Source organism: Oryzias latipes, chromosome 3, assembly GCF_053564925.1.
Source record: "Oryzias latipes strain Hd-rR chromosome 3, Olatipes_Hd-rR_3.1".
Taxonomy (NCBI): domain Eukaryota; kingdom Metazoa; phylum Chordata; class Actinopteri; order Beloniformes; family Adrianichthyidae; genus Oryzias; species Oryzias latipes.
Genome location: NC_136239.1, coordinates 38426405 through 38447348, shown reverse-complemented (window position 1 = coordinate 38447348; position 20944 = coordinate 38426405). Strand labels below are relative to the sequence as shown.

At 40.8% G+C, this 20944-nt stretch overlaps 2 protein-coding genes across 2 annotated transcripts; one reads left to right on the top strand and one right to left on the bottom strand.

Annotated features, from left to right (window-relative positions):
* The first annotated feature begins 1586 nt into the window (after positions 1-1586).
* slc7a6os (solute carrier family 7 member 6 opposite strand) lies at positions 1587-8693 on the top strand. The gene is made up of 5 exons (XM_023953701.2): positions 1587-1848; positions 4217-4543; positions 6373-6579; positions 6874-7000; positions 8014-8693. Exons 1-5 carry the CDS (start codon positions 1660-1662, stop codon positions 8136-8138), a joined length of 975 nt encoding a protein of 324 aa, XP_023809469.1. The 5' UTR covers positions 1587-1659; the 3' UTR covers positions 8139-8693.
* Positions 8694-9895: 1202 nt separating this feature from the next.
* slc7a6 (solute carrier family 7 member 6) lies at positions 9896-16659 on the bottom strand. Its single transcript, XM_004067482.5, has 10 exons — positions 16312-16659; positions 12888-13439; positions 12678-12803; positions 11670-11814; positions 11473-11596; positions 11296-11399; positions 11101-11197; positions 10852-11001; positions 10461-10644; positions 9896-10382 (listed from the first exon to the last, which is right to left on the bottom strand). Exons 2-10 carry the CDS (start codon positions 13375-13377, stop codon positions 10315-10317), a joined length of 1488 nt encoding a protein of 495 aa, XP_004067530.1. The 5' UTR covers positions 13378-13439; positions 16312-16659; the 3' UTR covers positions 9896-10314.
* Positions 16660-20944: the final 4285 nt, after the last annotated feature.

The following is a 20944-nucleotide window of genomic DNA, read 5'->3' as shown; positions in this document are numbered from 1 at the left end:
AATTCTCATACTTTAAACTATTTGAAATCCGTCTGCAGTTGGGGGGGTAATTGTGGTCTCACGGCTACAGCAGCAGGTTCTTTTTTTTAATTTAATGGGGGTTGTTTAACCCTTGTGCTATCCTAGGCACTTTAACATTGGGAGTTGGGTCATCTAGACCCACTAGACAGTGCACTGAACCTTTTTTCTTCAATGATCACTGGTGTCCATGGATTACATGAAATCTTTCCACCTTTATCCACCTTTGTCAAGGTAGGGAGAACACGTCAAAGTAAGGATGGGGTCATAGGACAGCACAAGGGTTAAAGTAACGCATTGCACACTTTTGCAGCCCTGTACTCTATTAGTTGCTTTGATAATGGCTTTTGTTGTGATGTGGATTTTTTTCTCTTTTTTTTACTTGTTCCTGAAAATGAAAATCAATCAACTATAAAAAAAATTAAAACAATTTAAAATCATATATGGTAAAATAAAAGTTGAATAGTTTGGTGAAAAGCACTAAAAAAAGAACCATTTGAAGAGTTAGAATCCAAACAAGCCTTTTTAAAATTGCATTGAGGTGACACTACCTAACTTTTTTTTTTAATATCTGAAATTGTAGAAAAATAAAACTTTTCTGTGTTGTGTTTAGGAGGTTTTAGACGTTAATCGATAATTTAGACTCAACCAGCAAATGAAAGCTGAGTTGACTCAGTTTTAAGAAAATAGGAACCCACCATAAAAGAACGAGAACTCTGTAAATGTTTAACGGTTCACAGGTTCAATTTATTTTAGGTTTTTGGGATCACAACTTCAGAATTGCAGATGAAAATGCAAGTGTGCCTCCTTGTGGTATGAATAGATAAAATTAATACAGAAGGTGAAACGTTTACAATCAATTATTTATAATTTGATCATTTATTAACTTTTGATTTAATATTTTTATTACTATAACTTTTGATTGTTTTAGTGCATTTTTGGATCATTATTTCTTTCTTTAAAATGACAAAAAAAACAGACAAAAGTCATTTTATAGTGCTCATTTCTATTCATGACATCACACAGCTTTGCCAGTAGGTTATTTTTATGTTTGTATTTATTCATTTTTTCATCATCTTATAAGATTTTAAAAACACATCACATGTTTTGCGGCTCGATAGATATTTGAAATGTTTGGAAAATATTAAGGTTCTTGTGCAATTAGTGGAAGTAAAAGTTGCAAAACAAATGGAACATTATTCTTTCCTACAAACTTTAGTTAAGTTATTTAGATGTAGAAGTAAATTAAAAGGCTAAATGGTCATCATAGGGACTGACCTCAAATTGTGACAGTTGAGCTGCAAATGTTTAAAGCAAATCTTATCTCTTTATGAAATGTTTAATGCAAATTCAACTCAAGAAGTTTTTTCTGGTGTAATTGCATTGTTTAAAATGGAAACGTTTTTATCTTTATGATATCTTCTTAAAAAGTTAAATGATCTTCTGCTAATTATTTACATAGAATATAGTGGACTCTTGTTTTTTTGTTTTTTTTCTGGGTGACATATTTTTTTCGTTTTGCGTTTCTCATCAAACCATCATTTGTTGAGGGTCCCTAACTCCAGACGAGTGTCTGCTGGATTCCAAGTCTGAGGCTAACTTCACGCAGTGTGGTCTGCGTCTGTCAGACGGAGGAACAACATGGATCCGAACACGACCATCCTGCGGGTTAAAAGGAAGCGGGGGACAGATCCCGCGGACGCTTTGCTGCTCGCATGTAAACGGATCCGGCCCGAGTCTTCTCAGAACTCCGGTGAAACGGTACCGGAGCCCAATGAGGCCGAAGTGGAGAACTCCGTCTTCAAACTCGTGGCGACTGTCGGGACTCAGGTGAGGGCCCTGCCGCCGCCGAGACCGCCCTATTAGCCGAAGGAGCGCTAGCTGTCGGTCGGGAGGCTGTAAACACATTAGGTTAAATCATTTTTGCCCTGAAATTGTTTTTTTCACAGACGTAGTCAATCGGAGGGCCCGGAAGTCAGACTAGTTTATGAATTTGAACCGGTTTGGTGTTTTTATGTGATGCTGTGTTAGCTAGGCTTTTGCTATGCTAAGTTAGCAGTCGAGCTAACGGATGCTAGCAGACGCCACAGCGTTTGCAGATTCAGCAGCATGTGCCACATTGTTTTGTTGTCGTCAGTGTTTTTGATGGAGCCGCCGCGCAGTCAGTTCCTTCTCATTATTTTTTATTGTGATAACCAATAAAACATTTCGTTTTCGCTAATTAATGTTTATTGAGAAAACCGACTACTGCGTGTTTTTTATGTCTGCATACTGTTTGTTGATTATTATACAACAATAATTTATTGCGGTCTTTTTTGTCGTCCACAAAAGATATTTAAGGAGTTGACAGCATGACGTCATCTAGATCAAAGTAAGAGCAATTGTCGCTCATATTTGTCATTGGAACAATTTAAAAGGCTTTATAATTATAAAACACTCAGCATTAGCCCGCCTGTATTGTCAACAGTTTAGCTTCCTGACATTACCGTAAATCCCGTTTATTACGCGCACCAGAGATTTAAGCCTGTTGACGAGTCAGAAGCCAACTTTACTGCGGTTTGTTTTGAAAGAACCAGTCGACTTATCTGATTTTCTCTTGCATGAAAAAAAAAATCTTGTTTTTTTTATTGAACTTCAAACAAACACATAGCTGCAACAGAAAGAAAGAAAAAAGATTAAAATAAAAAAATAACATTATAATTGTAGTTTACACTACAAGTAAGTTTAGTTCCCTAGTTTATACTAGGGATTTTTATACAACATGTGATCTTCAATGAAAATAGACAGTTTTATTGCATTTTTGTTTTTTTAATAATTTCAGAGATTTAAAGCAAATCTTATCTCTTTATGAAATGTATTGAATAATGGTTTGGTTTTTGAAAATCTGCTCTTGATGAATGAAAAATTTCCCAGATATTAATAAAGTATTGAAGGTCACATCAAATAGATTATCACCAGGAACTACTCTAAATAATAAGATCTGCTTTTGTAATTGAATAGAAATAGGAAATGGTAACTTTGAGGAGCATGAAGAAAAAAAATCCTCCCAATTTCTGGGGAGTAATAACTGTTATTATGAGGAAACATTATTTGGTTTTCTTGGAATAAAGGCCCGTACACACCGGGAAGAATATTCGCCAGGCGTTATTCGCCAGCGTTTTTCGCCACGTTTTTTGTGTTCACACCCAGGCGATTTTCGCTGACGATGAGCCGAGCAAACATGCAATTTCATTCCCTGACATTAGATGGCGCTAAATGTAAACAGAAATACTCCTGTACACAAGGTGGCGCTGCGCATCTTTACGCTTCTTAAAGTCGCCTTTCACTCAGAAGAAGAGAGCAAGTATTTACGCGCTAGTCAGAATAATACAAAGAAAAACATGAATATTTCCAGCACCAGTAGCTCCAACTGGTGCTTGGTTCGGGGATATTTTAGTCATTATTTCTTCGCGGCAGTGTAGACGCTACTTGGCGTCTATCTTCTTCGCTGGTATATGTGCTCAGAAAGGCACGTGTGCAAAAGCGCCATTCTCATTAGTCGTATAGTTTTTGACGCGGCGCGTCAAACCAAAAAAACGAACCCGAGGCGTTTTTTAAAAAGTGACACTTTGACGCGTGGCGTTTTTTTGCGTGGGTGTGCAAACTCACATTGGTGCCCTTTGTTTAGTCACGAGGCGTTAAACGTCGGTGAATATCGCGCGAAATTTGTCCTGGTGTGTACGGGCCTTAATGGCAGCAAAAATTTTTGTAGGCACACCTCGATTGTGTTTCATAAATGACTTAGAAATGTTCTTTTCTTAAGTTGCTGTTTATTCTAACACTTTCATAAAGAAACTATAACATCAGTTTTGTGAATATGCACTTCAAAATCAAGATAATCTGTTTTATTGTGATTTGATATTTTCTATATGATCTTGGAAAAAGCAACACTAGTTTTCTGATTTGGAGAATAATTTTGTTACCAGCGTGTTTATTAATCCTGCATGAAAGCAAACCACGATTTCATCTTCATGAAGTAAAACCGAAGGTCAGGGTGGAGATTCATTATAAGCAGTAAAAGTCTTTGTGCACCTAAGATTTGAAAGAAAACAATCAGAAACGCTTGTAAATGTGTAAAATTTGATCGAAGGTATGATCTCATGACTTAGCAGAGGTGAAAAGTGCATTTCTTCCCCGCCTGTGTGTTGTCTGCATCCAGGATGCTCCCGTGCAGACGCAGGTCCGGCAGGCTTTGGCCCGGCCCCGCGTGGCCCACGCCTTGCGGCCCTCTGCCACCAGCTTCCAGCGGGTCATCGGAGACTTGCGGAGCACCAAGTGGAGCACCCGGAGAGAGGAGCGCTACAGAATACTGTCGAGCCACCGTTCAGAGCTTCCAGCCCCGGCGGAGCACCAGAGCGTCCAGACGGAGGCTCCCGAGGCTGCAGACGAACGCGGCAAAGCGACGGTCAAAGGCTGGGATCTGGGAGAAATCCAGGTGGTGGATCTAATCCAGGAGGTGGAAGAGGACGACAAACCTTTAGACAAGGTGAGCTCAAGGCTGTTCCCGAGGATGAAGCCGTAGTTTTCACACAGAAAAATGATCTGATGTCATCTTCTCAAAATATCTAAACTGTGCAGCATCACCGATGCTCCTGATCCGAATTTCAGGAGGAACAGCTTCAACGGAACAATTCTTTTCAACACCCCCCCCCCCCCCCACACACACACACACACTTGGGGGGGGGGGGTTGTTTACGTATTGTTTACATATTTGAGAGAAATTGTGGATTTCCTTTAGGACAATAGTCTCTGCATTTTCCCTTTTATTTTGAAAGAGGATGCCATAAATTCATTTGTTTTTTTAAAGACAAAGTGAGATTGTCTGTTTTTGTAATATTTCAGACCCAAATAGCTAAATATCAAGGAATGATGAAGGATTCTGTGACGGCTTAGAAGATTATTCCAAAATATGACGGATTATTCTAAATTTGATATATTTATGTTTAGATGAACGTTTCTTTAACAAATTAAGAAAATAAAACTTTTTTTCTTTACTGTGTAACCTTTTAAATATTTATTAGAAGTTGCTCCATTTGTTTTAACCAGAAATTGTTTATTTATTACTTTTTAATCTAAAATGTTGAACTTGAAGCAAAAGCTGCGTTTACGTGGACAAAAGTAATCGGAATGAACGCCTCATCAGAATAAAAATGTGTCACGTAAACACGCTGTTCGGAATACTCTGCCCCGATCAGACTCATTCGGATCACAGTTTCTTTCTGATCATCTGAGATGGGTGGGTTTATTGATCCAATCGTGGTGCACGTAAACAGTTCATTCCGATTCTGGCTCACTGCTGCGCTGGTTTTATGTCACGCGTAGGCGGTGTGGCGATCCAGAGGTGTCTTTGGAGCGCAAACGGGACAGGCCGTCTGCTCCACGTGAGCGAACCGTGTCTCTGAGCCGGACTTGTAGCTTTGTGTTTGCGGGCAGGGGAGGGTACTTTGTTACCGTGTGCGCTTCGGAGGAAGCTTCGGACCGTGTCTCCAGGGAGATTTGTGTCTCCAAGCAGAGGCTCTGGGACGGTTTGTGAGCTGACGGAGGCGGCTTTCCGAAGCAGGAATGCTGTGCAGTCCTGAGAAACCGTGTAAACAATCACGTGGATTCATGTTTCCAATCGTGTCCAGACTTAATAAAGGCTGATGTTTGTGCAACATTCTTACGTTCAGTTAAGATGAACATGACAGCATTGACCACATGAATTTTTTAACTGCATCCAAGGCTAAATGTTGTCATTGACACGTGTTAGCCTAACCTTAACCCTTCTTCCGGCTCCGTTCGGCCAAGAAAAAGGCACAGATTAAAAAAATTATGAGCCTAACAAGCACTGAATGATAATCATGTTTAGAAGATCATCTCCCTCTGCAGCTTATTTACAATGGAACTCATTATTTCTTCTTCTACAGTCGTTTCCGGTTCTTTAGAGAGTTCTGCGGATGTTCACATGATTTATTCTGACTGAAAGTGTGGCGTGTGTAAACATTTGTTATAATCAGTTCAATTCTGATTCGATCTTTCATCCGATCAAAGATATTTTGCACATAAAACGCAGCTACTGATGTCAAAGAAGTGGGGGTCAGCCGCTGTCACCATGACAACAGGCTGCCGTGGTTCTCGCTCAGTGGTAAAGTCTATTGCATATTTTTGATGCAGGAAATATCCCAGATCCCATTGGGATCTCATCTTTTGCTGTCTGCTTTCTGGTCCACGTTTGGTTTATGAACCTTTAGATTCAAGGATCTGGAAGAACGGCGTTAAAAGCTTCAGTTTCTGATCCTCCGCCGTTCCTGACATGTCTGCTTTCTTGGTTTGAAGATGCTGCCGTCGGACCCAGAGGCCATTCTGTGCAACAACACCAAGATGCTGCGCGAGCGCCTGAGCATATCCGGAGACCGGCTGGGAGAGGAGCACCGAGAACGGGACGAAGATTACGTCTATGACCTGTACTACCAGGAAACGTCCACACCAGGCTGGATCCAGGACATCCTGTCTGTCAGGGCCTACGCTGATGAGGGAGAACTGGTGTGTGTGGATAGATGGACGGACAGATGAATGAGTGCTGAAGCTCTGAGTGAGTGACTGAAGTCCTGTGTGAAGATGTTGACATTAGTGTAACCCTGTAAGCCGCTCCTCTTCATCATCTTCAGTATTTGCAATCAGACAATGATGCATTAATAACTGCTAACTTTAGGCTAACAAAAATGACCCTTTTCCGTCTTTTTAACTGTTGAGAATAATATATAGAAGTCTAGTTTCACTGCAGAAAGGCTCTTAGAGGAGCCAGGACTCAGGTCCACCTGTTTTTATCTCCTTCAGGTTCCAGATCTGGTGGTTCATGAAGAGGAGGTGTATGAAGACGAAGATGATGAGAACGAAGAGACCAACTGGAGGAACGACTATCCCGATGAAGACAGTGACTCGGACAGAGAGGAGCGCTTTGGAGGTACCGGGGTTCACATCCGTCTCAGAACACGGCGGATTTTATCCACGTTTTCTACAGAATCCTCGTAAAATTACATAACGCCTTATTCCAGAAGATTTGAGCAAAAACTGTGCTTTACACCGCAAATGATTCATTAAAATAGTTTGGAAAATTCCTGCCTATGAATAAATAAAGCGGTTCAATTGGTCAGCAATGGATGCTGAGGTCAGACGAGCGTTAGCATTAGCCTTCCTATGGGAAATTCCATTATACGTTAGCATGAAGCTAGCAGACTTTGCTTTTTGCTACTGTTATGGCGTTAGGTCACCGGAAAAGGAAAGGCATAAAAGATTGATCTCTACTTTTAGGGATCGGTTATTGATCTATTTATCTTACACTGATTCAGATCAATTAATTGATTTTATCATCCCAGCTCCTAGTGTTTTTTTATTTTGATGATGCCATTTTTAGCCAAAAATCTGTGTGCCGTTTCCTAGGATCCAGTTTCTTCAGAGGGCGTTTTTTTTTTTTATAATTAAAAATGTGTGTCAGAGTTGAGGGCGGGACCATTGTTGAGGGGCAACCCTGCACCCCCCCTCCCCCCCTCGTCTCTCAGTTCTGTTTACGCACTTTCCTGCAGTTTAGATCCAGATTCCAGCTCAGACGAGAAAAACAAAGACGTTCATGGATCTATTTGACTGACAGTGAATGCATCAAGATGGGGCGGAGCTAGGAGCTTGTGACCCCGCCCATCCTATTTTCTACGTCACAAATGCGATCTTTTTCCAACTGCATTTTTGCCTCTGCTCCTGATTTACGACGACTTCAATACAGAAATACCCAGACATGCGATTTGGAGCTTAATTTAGTGAATATGTCCTCCAACAAGAACTTGTTAAACTCCACAAACCAGATTTCAAGTGAGCAATTGTTGCATTCAAAAGCGTCCCGCTGGTTGATGATCTCGGTCTCACTGAGTCCAAGCTGTGGATGGGGAGGAAGCGTCTCTGTAACGGGCGGCGTTCTGTGTCCAGGTTACTGGGAGGAGGAGCACTCGTACAGCCGGAGGAGCTGGCAGAGCTACCAGCGGGAGATGCTGCAGGAGCTGGGCGGTGGTGAAGAGGAGGAAGATGATGCAGACAAATACGACTCTGACTGATCTGAGCCTTACCGCTTCCCGTCTCCCCGTCCCCCCCCCTCTCTCACGACACCACACTCTGGGCCTCTGTGTAGTCGATGACGCAGAAAACGGCGAGCGCCAGCTTGAGCAGCGCAGGTCGGATGTTTAAATCAAGCCGTGTGCCAAAGTGATGGAACTGGAGGAGGTTCTCGTGGTTCCAACCGTCTACTACACAGAGCGGGAAGGAGTTGGTGTCTTTTCCACTTTTATTTTGAAATCCTGTTGTGGAGTAAATTTGCGTGTGGATGTTTTGTCAAACTGTGTGTATGTCAAGAGTTGTTGCACATTAGTGTGAAGTGCTGTAGTGAAGCGTCTGGGCAAAGTGTGCTTGCATTTAGGGTGTTTGCATTTTGTGCATGGTAGCGCGTTTGTCGGCCTGTGTGGTAGACTTTTGCGGGCGCAGCGTCAATTTTCTGTTGTGTGCTGTGGTTGTTTGCTTCTGGAACTCCTCCTTTTGAAGTTTACTCCTCGGATGCTTGTTGGAAATAAAGGTTTTTGTAAATATGTAGATGTAAATTAAACTTTGAAAGGAAACAGTTTGGTCTTTATTGCACACAGAATACACAATCATAAATGGTTAGTTGACACTCAGAACTTTTTTTTCCAATCTATTATTGACTACGAGGTCCAATCAGGATTAGTTCAGGAAAACCAGATTGTAAATTTTAAAAAGGAAAAATTCAACTGCTTTGAACTCAAAAGTACGGATTGTAAACTTAAAAAAATTGTATATTAAAAAAAATTTAATTAGTAAAAGAATAGTAAATTTCAATTCACTTAGGGGTGGAGCTTTGAGCCCATTGGCCACCAGGAAATGATTGAATGATAAATGATTGTCCTTCCGCTCCAGAACCGTGTCTGTGATGGCTGTGTTTAACCCTTGTGCTATCCTAGGCACTTTAACAATGGGAGTTGGGTCATGTAGACCCACTAGACAGTGCTCTGAACCTTTTTTCTTCAATTTGTGATCTTCACTGGTGTCCATGGATTACATGAAATCCTTTCCACCTTTATCCACCTTTGTCATGGTAGGGAGAACACCTCAATGCAAGGGTTGGGTCATCTGGACCCCACAGATAGCACAAGGGCTATAGGGATGGGTGATATATTGGTGCCAGTATCAGCCCATCCCTCCTGCTGAGCATCATCACTGCTGATGCAACGATTCGGTTTCAGTTCAATATTACAAAATCCTTTTAATTCACTAATAAGCAAAAGAAAAACCTTAGTGGGTTCATACTATGCTTGGTGTGATGCAACACTATTCTTAAATTTAGATGACACTTAACGCAAACATCCTGGTATGTGGTAGAGATGCAACCATTTACTTTGTCCACCAATCGGTTCAAAGGTGCAGCAAACTTTCAGTTTCCATTCTAGAATCGTGGCGTCCTTACGGTACACCACAGAGAAGGGATGACAGGCAGCACCAATAGCAGATGCTGTTTTGGGAAATGACGTCACCTGATGTCAATCATGTCCCAGTAGCCAATGGGCTCAAAGCCCCTCCCCTAATTTAAAATTAGGCTCAAAAGAAGTGTAATACCAAAAAAGAAACAGCTGGTACATTTTTCATTTAGAAACATTTTAGTTTGTATGAGTGTCATATTGAATTTATGAAGTTTTAAGTACATATTTTATGTTTTCAGTGCTTCAAGTTTACAATCAATACTGTTTAAAACATTTTTAAAAATCACATTTAATTTTTTGTTTAGTTCACTTCAAGTTGCTCCATGTTGGACCTCCCATATCAAACAGATTTATTGGGAAATATTTCATCCAAGCTCCATGTCAGCTTTTACAAATACAGCTCAGGTTATAACAGTCTGAATGTTTTTATATTGCAAAAACAAAAAACATTTAGAAGCCACTTAACTCATATGTTTACACGTAAACACCAGTAGCTAACATTTCCCTGTTTTTCTTTGGGTTAAATCCATAACATTCAGGTTCCTGTCATTTTCACAGCACCAGTTAAATCTCATAGAAACACTTTATTACAGATTTCCCTGAAAAGGGTCCATCATTTCCAATGGAAGACAGTACATGAGGCGATAAATATTTCATAAGTTGCATAATAGTTGGCATCATCTCCTGTAAACAGACTGAAAGTGCTACAGAGCAGCAGGTTGTTCCCTTCTGCCATGAGGGAATGCTACTCGCTTTTGTCCATCTCTGTCAGCACACAGAAGCAGCTGTACTGCGTGAAGTACGTCAGAGAACCTGCAGCCAGAAATCACACATTACAGGAGTTTTAGTCTTAAAAGTAAAAAAAGTACCGATGCGTCAAGGTGGACTCACGCAGCAGCTTCGTAATGATGGGTGGCCTTTTGGACTCTGGGAGGTAAACGCCCAGGAAGTAGACGGGAACGCCCGACAGCGCGATGGCAATGCCTATCAGAGAGTTTACGGTGTTGCTGTAGAGCGGAACCGCCACCAGGAAAACGGAACACATGCAGAACACCAGCGGGTACACCAGCGTCAGCTGCAACAGGCCAAAGATGCCAGGGTCAAGAAACCGCAAACCGGCCATTTTCATGCATTCACATGTGGTGGAAACATTTTATAGCATGAAACTACAACCTAAAGGCAGAAGCATGTGTATGGATACTCAACCATCTCCATTGTTTCAACTAACCTGTGCTTCTAAAATTGATCAGTTCTGCAACAAGAACCGGGTTCCAGATTTTACCTTCAGAGGTCTGGCTCTGTCCGGCTGCTTCCAGCGGAGGTAGATCTGCCCGGCAACAGACAAACCCATGAAGAACCAGTAGCTGAAGCTGTAGTAGTTGATGAGCTGGAAGACATCCTCCACTGTCAGGTAGATCAGTGACATGATGCACTGAGAGCAGGGCATGATGGGAAACAAGACAGTGTCAGTCATTTTGACACATTTCTTTTTAACTTGTGCCAGTAGATGTTAGTGTGAAATGTTTGGTACATTGAAGATGAGAGCAGGAATGGGCGTGAATCTCTCTATGTGGATCATGGACAGAGCGTCTGGAAGGTGACCTTCTCGAGAGCCCACAAAGAACAACCTGGACAGAAATGTTTTCAAACTCAGAAGGCAGCAAGAAAGATTCTGTACGACGAGATCAAATCAGGGACTGCAGAGTTGGAAGTCGAGTGATTCTACCTGGACGCTGCAATGATGGAGGCGTTCAGGCCTCCGTAGCAGGACAGAGCGACAGCGATGGGGATAGTCCAGCTCATGAGACCGAGGGTGTGATCTGCAAAAGTCTAAAGGGAGAAGAAGACTGATCATCTGCAGGCTGTGCTGGAAGAAAGCTCAGAAACCGCTTGGTCTCCTCACCACGGCGACAGCATCGCTGCCCAGTATGGCTCCAACATCCAGAACAGCATAGTAGGCAACATTGGTGAGGATGTAGATGGTGGTGACGATGGGCATGGAGATGCCGATGGCCAGCGGAAGGTTCCTGGGAAAACAAAGAAGCAGGTTTATGTAGGCAAACTTCTCACTGCTAGTTTATAGTGGGTAACGTTGATTACCTTTCAGGGTTTTTGATCTCCTCCGTTACAAAATTTAAGGTGTCCCAGCCAGAGTAAGAAAAGAGGGCGGAGTACAGAGCCAGAGCGATGTCCCCGGGGTCTGCAGACGAGCCCTGGAAGGCTGACTCAAAGTTGTTTGTATAACCTAGAAAAGAAGGTTTAAAGTCTTCGTCACATGGACCGGTACAGGGGTTTACCAGGACACGTGCGGCGGGTTTTTGGGCTGTCCGGGTCTGTAAGAGTCGTAGAGGTGAGCGGCCGCATCTTAAGGGTAACACAGTTTGGTCTTTCAGATCCCTTGAGGATCGTACCGCCACAATGTTGAGTAACCTCACCAAAAAAAAAAAAAAAAAAAACATAAAAATTAAAAGGTATTCCTTTTTCAAGCAGTGACCTATTTTTGGTTTTTCAAGTTTGTGCATGAGCAACTGCATCTATAATAACACAGATAATCACAGCATGTTTAATACATTTACACAAAAAAGGACCAGCATTATATTCATGTTTAGAAAATAAATCATATAAAATTTTAGCTAAAAACAAACAACAAAAACATAATCAAATATGAAGACACTGAGGTTTTAGTTTTTATTTTGCCCAAATCAAAAATGTAGTTGTTTCTTGCATTTTGTTATTATATTTAACTTTTGGAAAGTGCTTGAAGCCTGAAACTGAACTCGTCCTTCAACCCAGACATCTTGAGAAACCAGCTGGTCGATAAAAATGACCAGAAATACCAACGGTTTGGTTCAAGTCATCTGTCTAACTCAAAGATCACAAAAGATTTTGATCTCTGTTTAAGATGCTTTAATATTTTCAGCTACTCCGTGTAAAACCTGGACCTGTTTGGATGAACACAGCGGAAATCCTGATGGCGTTTGATTTATTTTTTAATACCAATTAGGTGAAATTGAATAATTTCCTTAGACACGGCCGACCATCTTTTACACTAGTGAATGATAGGTGACACAAACAGAATGGACATGTGGCAGATGTGGGAATTCTTACCCTGACACAGCTTAACGATCCCCGTAACGATGATGACGATGAGCGCCGCCACCTTGGCGTAGGTAAAGATGTCCTGCACACGGGTGCCCCACCTCACATAAGCAGAGTTGATGAACGTCAGTAAACCTGTGGACGAAAGTGTCACTGGTTCACGTCTACCCCAACAAACAAACAAACAAACAAACATGATGCTTCGCAGCAGAGACCTACAGAGGCAGGCTGCAGCCAGGAGCCTCGCTGCTACATAAGGAGGCTCGCATGTCGGGAAGAGCGGCTGCACCAGGTAGTTTGCAAAGGTGATGGCTATGACCGCCTGGCTCGTAGGCTCAATGATCAACAACGACGTCCACAGACGGATGAAGGCGATGAAGCCGCCAAACGACTCCAGGATGTAGGCATAGGAAGCCCCAGACTTGGTGATGGTGGTGCCCAGCTCAGCGTAGCAGAGAGCTCCAACCACAGAGAACAGGCCCCCAATGGCCCAGATGACAAGCGAGAGCCCATAGGAGGCGCTGTAGATGAGAACACCCTTGGGGGAGACAAAGATCCCGGAGCCGATCATGTTTCCTACGATCAGGCTGACGCCGTTGAGCAGCGAGATTTCTTTTTTAAGCTGCACGGTCTCTTTGGGAGACTCCTGAGGACCGGATGAGAGACTGCTACTGCCGTTCACCTTCTCGGGTTCGTCTTGACTGGCCATGGCGTTGTCCGTTCAGGGCCGAGCCAGTAGAAACTCTGCCGTCCTTCTGGTTCCCCAGGAACCTGTCCAAAAGATTTGAAAGATTGCAGTTCATCTGTATGACAGTCAGTTTTAACCAAATTCTCTGCATCTGAAGACTATTGTGAAGCAGAAGCGTCTTATCTCAGACATCAAGTGTCACGAGTTCCAACACGAGAGGAGCAAGTTTGAACAGAACTCGGTCCTGTTAGATCAGGATCTGCAGCTGACAGAAGCGCAACACAAACGCCACAACACTGGTGGTAGACGATAAAACCTTCCGACTAAAAGTAATTCAGACACCATGTTCCCTTTTAAACAGCGAATATGACATCATCTTATCAATATGAGCGTTTTGCGATGACCGTTTTATGAATCCACTGTGTTCTGAAGATGAAAACGTGGATATTTTATTAAAAAAATATACATTTAAATACATTTTCTCTGCAAAAATTGTTCTAATGCAATGTATTGTGGTCTATATTCGCCAAACTAGGGAGCATCGATGCACACTTTTTTCACAGAGACTTCTGGGAAATTTTTAGGGCACTGGATTTTGGAATTTTAGATTCTGACAGCAATACAAGGTGGCACACGCACTATATAGTGCACTCTATGGTGAGTAGTGAAGGAATTCAGACAAAGTACAAGTATACTTGAGTAGAAGTATATCAATTATACTACAGACCATGTACATGTAGTGTAGAAGGTATACTAACTGAATACTCCTCCAGACTAAATTGGAACATTATAAGTTTACAAAAAAAAAAATGGTGTATGAAAACTTAAAGCTTTAGTAGACCAAGTACACTTGTAGTACTCTTCAATAGGATACTTTTTTTGCTGAAGGGATGGCGTGGGTTTGCCAACAGTTTTGTAACTTGTGACGTGCATCTTGTCAGAAGTTCTGTCAAGTCCGTCAGCCCAAAAGTCTTCGTGTGTCTCCTGTTGAAGTTATTTCTCAATGGTGGTTCGATGGTAAACCAATCAGGGGAGGCTGTGGCCCAAACGTGGCGATCGTCTTCTGTGGGCTGCTCATTCTGACTCAGGCTGGAACACAATATGGTTCTGCTGCAGCCACACAGACTGCAGATGTGCTGCAAAGCAGGCGTTCTGACCCAGATCAACAGTCTGCGGTCTACATTACATTAACCAGAGTCATGCAGGTCTTCTTTTAGCCCATGAAGACAATTGATTTGTCTTTTGAAGAGCAACAGGAAACAGATTTCATTGACAATTGTTTGGGGAAAAACGGGCAACAGTTCAAGCGCAGCTTCCATTCTGGAGCTCCTTATCCAAAGCAGACTATTGTTGAAACATTTTGAAAAATGTTTCAGCATTAAAAGAATCTTGTAAAGACATAAATGTATTCAAATGGACTCCTTTGTTTTACATTTTGACCCACATTTATTCACATTTTTTGGTTGATCAAAAAAAGAAAGAAAAGGAAATAAAGATATGAAGTTATTTTTTCCCCCCAGAATTCTTTGAGCACATCCTGTAAAGTAGGTTTTTGACAAGCAGTTCAGTGTCCTCTGCATAAACATGTCATCGAAAGTTGTTTTAACTCCAGGGAACATTGTAGGAGGAGCTACAGACAGGTAAGGGGTCAGTGTTACAGACAGTGTACCTGAATGCACAACTAAGTCCAAATTTAGTCTATTATGTTAAAAAAGGAATATTTTGGCATCACTTAAAGTGGCACATTAAAACATTTTCAATAATAACCAGAGCTGTTCCTAAACAAACAAACTTTAACTTTTGTTGTAGCTGTAGCTACATAACACTAACTCATAGTTTTAAAATCAGAATTTTTCACCGTCACGTCAACAATGACTTGAAAGATGAAAGCATCCGGTTTCTCTCTGCAACAGCAGCAAATACAGCTAGATACACTCAACATCCGCTTCACCCTTTCAAAATAAAACCACGCCAAAGCATCATGCCGTCTGACAACCTTCTAGAAGTGAATCTTTTAAACATTCAAATTAAAAAAATATTTATTGTAATGTCAGCCTCAGCCAAAAATAAACTAAAACTAACTCTGGCCAAAACGTGTGTCGTACCCAATACAAGGGACCCATAACTTTTACCAATAAAATATTACTATATTTCATTTTATTTCAGACTCAGTTGCAGTCAACCCAATTCAGAGGAAGAAGATACAAATACGACATACATAATAAAATAAAAAAAAATTGATCAGGTTCATCAGAACTAATCAGCAATGCGTCACAAAGAAGAACATTTTGAATCGAGTAACAATAATACATCACTTTCTTTATGATTTATTTCCTAAACCACACAGTGAATAATAAAATGAGCATCTAAAACATTTTAAGAGTTGAGATTTTCTAGTTGGAAACATTTTATTAACATACTTCTGTACACTTTTGTCGGGGGAAAAAAGTATTCATCAGTTTGAAGCTGGTATAATAAAAGCAGTTAATTCAGAAGAAAATACAGTTTTCTGCCTCAAAACTAGTTTTGATATTTTTATATGAAATTAACTAAATGTACACATTATTTTAAGGCCCTTTAATTATCTTTTTATTTTGGCAGCTTTAAAAATGTTCTGTTCTCTTACATCTAAACCTTTTTGGAACCATTTTGATTTTGTGCTTTTTTCCCAGAAGAAGATATAAAATAAATTTAGCTCCTTCAGTTTTAAGCCCTGATAAGTTCATGTATATTTGTGTTATTGTTTTAGTCATTTAGTAGAAACATTTGAGAGCCTTGGGAATATTCCTGTAACTGCGTATCTTCCTGTGAAAGCCTCCAACTTGACTAAAGTCGCTCTTTCGTCCGGTTCGTTTCTCTGATTTAAAATTATTTTAGAAAAATCTCTTCCACAAACACAGGATCATTCAAGTCGCTCGGTAAACGCGGAAATTCCGTTTTTTTTAGCAGCCTTACCTGCGATGGTCTGGCCGTCCGTCCGCCCGCCTGCGGCTCCAGTCAGCCGGGACTGCAGCGGTTGTTTTTCCGCAGCTGTGCGCGGAGGAAAGGCGCGCGACGCCGCTTTATGCGCTCAGCGCGCGCGCGTTTGGGAACACGCAGTCCAGCCGGCAGCTCCCCGCTGAAATGAAGCCGTTAAAATGAGCTGCTCATTAGAAAAAACATGTACAAGCGTCTAGAAGTCAGACACTGATGGGAAACGAGCTTCGAGTGAGTCTGTTCCTCAGATTCCAGCCTGCAGCCTCCAAACTCATTAACCTCAATGGAAACAGGTGAGGAACGTGACGCACCACACAGCTAAAAGTCCAAAAAACAGGGATTTATCCATCTCTATCCAATCACAAGAACGAATCTGCAAATGCAGACAGCAAAGTCACAGTCACCGTAAGAATATAAATGTAAAATAGATGTAGATTTAACCCTGGAACACTTTCAGCATAAAAAGTTACACCATCACTTTTACCTGCTATAATAAACCCAACAAAAAGTACTTGTCATAGAAAATAGATCAAAACAGGACAACAGTGATAAATTGGAGTAGTTTTCTTTTATTTTCTACTGTGGTATGTGTAACAAAATGACAAAGAATAACACAGGAAGTTCCTAAAAACTTGACTGAAAAATTAGAAATTTGAGAACAAAAAAGTCCTAAAAATAAGAAAATGATACTAGAAACTTGGTCTTTGGTCCTCCCATTCCTGGGACATGTGAGACTTCCCTGGTGAAGGCACAGACTATTTAATTCTAAGTTGTTTTTTTCCTCTGCTGTCAGTTGCTATGGTGACAAACAAATTTCTTATTCTGATTCTGATATTGAAATTTGTGTAAATAGTGGAAATCAGCCGGGGACAGTTCTCTGGGGTTAAAAATATTCATGCTTTTATTTATTTATAGGAGAATTTGCATCCCAAACATTTCAAAGTTTGAGTCTGTTTAAAATGTTGAAACACTTCTCGTCGGCTTGTATCTTTCTAATTCTTCTGAATAATTCTCAACTCTGTAGATTATTTTTGTCGGTTGTGTTGTTTGCTTAAAGGCATCAAGTCTGACACTTGGATGTGAGGAGCAGAGCAGCAATTAGAGGTGTTTTGTCAGAACCCTGCAGCAGGAACCACCGCTCTGTTAGCCCCTGTGGATCAGATTAGGGTCAAACTGCCATCAGTGCAAAATGCCTGAAGCCATTCACGCATTTTTTGAAACGGAATCCAAGAATCCAGTATGTTTCATTCTTTTGAATGATCAGATTTTACATCTAGAGGGAATCGAACCTTCTGCCTCTGTGAGGCAGATGCTTTTAAAAACACCCACAGACCTTTTTTTCATTTCATTTCTGTAGCTACATTTGTTTTTTTGTTTGTTTTTGCTGTGATATTTTTAATTTTATGTTTTTATCTTTACCTTGTTTGATCCTGTTCCTTGATAGGATTTTTGCCTGTTTAGTTCATCATTTCATGATAAACTTTACTTACTTAAATCTTGTATAAATTAAATTGCTACTTAAAGTGTTTATTGAAGTCAAACTGCTTTAGAACGTTATCTAAAAATGTGAAAATCTGCATTTTACAGTTAGGTCATGTTTTAAATTTAGAAAAAACGTGGATCTCAGAAACCAAAATTCATGTCAAAAAATGTTTTTTAACCCTTGTGCTATCTTAGATGACCCCCCCCCCCCCCCCCTTACATTGACGTGTTCTCCCTACCATGACAAAGGTGGACAAAGGTGGAAAGATTTCATGTAATCCATGGACACCAGTGAATATCACAAATCATAGAAGAAAAAAGGTTCAGAGCACTGTCTAGTACAGGGGTCGGGAACCTATGGCTCGCGAGCCACATATGGCTCTTTTGATGGTCACATGTGGCTCGCAGACAAATCTTTAATTATACTTTTTTTTTCATTAGTCCAGTCCTTCTCGGGCACGATGCGATGCCAGAGGCGCGCAGTAGTAGCAGTGCTTAGAGAGAGAAAACTATCAGTTTACTATTATCTATTATTTCACAGAGTTTGCACCGGCCGGAAACCTGTGATTTGTCGTGCCTAAAACTGCGCGTTCCCGTCTCTGAGAATGAGCGCGCATTAGCGGGGACGGGATGTGAGAGGAAGAAAGCAGAGAGGGGGGGGGGGGGGGGGGGGGGGCACGGCCAGCAGGTGAATCGCGCAGGGATTGTAAAAACTTAAAACCCGCTGCCCGTCACTCACTGCAGCGTGTGAGTGTGTGCTTAACTCCCCGCCTGCATGTGAGCAGTCTGTCTCACATCTACAGAACATTCAGACCTACGATCACGTTTAAAGTCTCAACGCCTGAACGAAGCAGAAACTCACCACCACCTATCAACCAGACTAGACCATCAGCAAAACTACCACGAGAAATACTCATCATTTATTAGCAACAGCATAACAATGTTATTCAAAATAATCCACAGACTTATTGTACTTTAAAATTGTTGAAATTACATCAAACATTTATTTGTATATTTAGTTTTAAACATATTGTCGCGGACAGAGTTTAACTTGGCTGTTGGGCCGCGTTAAAAGTTCTGGATTTCACTAAATGCATCATGCAGAGATCTGATTGGCTCTCAGTTCTGTCACTCAGCCTGTTGTTAGGTTGTTTGGACCAATGGGGTTCAGCTATGGGCCAAATAAGGGAAATGGGAGGGCTGGAGCGGGAGCAGGGGAATATAAAGTTGGGAGAAGCGCTCTCTCTTGTCTCGGCGGGAGAGATTCAGGAGTTGCTGAATTAATTGTACGGCGTTTGTTGCGGTCTATAGTAACCAGAATAAAGAACTTTAAAAGAGGTTAAGTCTCCGTGCCTCAGTTGGGAAAGGGACACTACATTATTGTATGGCTCTTTTGAAATTAGATTTAAAAATATGTGGCGTTTATGGCTCTCTCGGCCAAAAAGGTTCCCGACCCCTGGTCTAGTGGGTCTAGATGACCCACCAACCAATGTCAAAGTGCCTAGGATAGCACAAGGGTTACGTGTTCAAGAAGCACCTGCGTAAGTGAGGTAAAAGTCTTGAACCGCTTCCCTGAAACACACAGACATGTCTGAAGTTTTTCTGAAGTTAACAATGACTTTCTTGTCTGTGAAGGATGACATTTGAACGCTTTTATTTAATCCACTATTTGTATGCGTTCTTTCATGGATTGGAAAGAATAAATCCCTTTTACAGCTGTTTATAAGTTTCAAATGAGCACTTTTAGAAACTAAAAAAAAAGTTCAGACATTTATATCTTGTCCTGTTATTAATAAACTGAAAAATATTGACTGGTTTGATTTAAAAGTCAAAGATTTTATTTTACTAAACAACAAAGAACAACATCCTTGCTTTCCCTGACACTTCTAGATGATACTAAAACCCCCAAAACTATTAAAGTTTAATTGTAGCCGCCATTGTTGTACAGTATCTGTGTCACATGATCGGGGTTGAATTAGTTTTAATGAGCCTGCAGGTTGGGTCTTTTGTGGCAGTTTGTGTTTGGAGATAACGATGGAGAAACCAAAACGAATCGTGTTGAAATGGTTCAGGGTGGTAAAGCATTAGACACACTGTAACTAGTGACATCTAGTGGTCAGACTACAAAATTGCATGTTCATGGAACAAACAAGACCTGTATGTCATGACAGAGGGAGGTGTTTGAAATCATGTGGAGCAATAACACTTTTATGATTTAGATGTCCCAATGTATAAACTATTGTAAAGAAAATACAGTTTGTTTGCTAAATCAGTTTAAAAAAGATAAATTGGAACATTCAAAACAGCAAACATTATAAAAGAGAACAGTGAAGATGTCAGCCTACCCGTGCTGAATGTGTGGATAAATGTATTTAAGTGAAAACATGTTAGATTTGTAAATCAATGTCTGATTTCAAATGTTCTACCAAACAGACTTAAATATTTTCCCCTATTTCATAAAGGAATCACTTGGTTGTTTTGTTGCTTTTAATTAATTTATCGTCAACAATAATAAATTAACTATGAACAAAATGAATTGTCAATGTTTAAATAACAAGTTTTTCATTACTATAAGTAATAACTATGCTTTTATTTTTTCACTGCAGATAAAATTAAAAAATAGATAATAAAATACAAAAAACTACAACTTAAAAATTTCTTGTTGCAATATTTTGTCTTGTGACCCTTGTGCTATCTTAGATGACCCCCCCTTGCGTTGACATGTTCTCCCTACCATGACAAAGGTGGATAAAGGTGGAAAGATTTCATGTAATCCATGGACACCAGTGAAGATCACAAATCATTGAAGAAAAAAGGTTCAGAGCGCTGTCTAGTGGGTCTAGATGACCCAACTCCCAACGTTAAAGTGCCTAGGATAGCACAAGGGTTAAACAGATTTAAAGTGAAATCAAACAAAACAGTCCAATTACAATCCAAAATATAAATTAAAATGTGCAAAACAAGAATAATAAAAAAAAAAAAAGATTTTATTCCATCACAATAAAAGTTGGCATTTTGCACAGCCAAGTGTCTGAGCAACTTTGAGGAGCTGATCCGGTTTCTTCAGTCAGGAATGATGTGCTCCAGTTTTTGGACTCTCTCAGTTCTCTGGTGCCGTTTGGTATTTTTT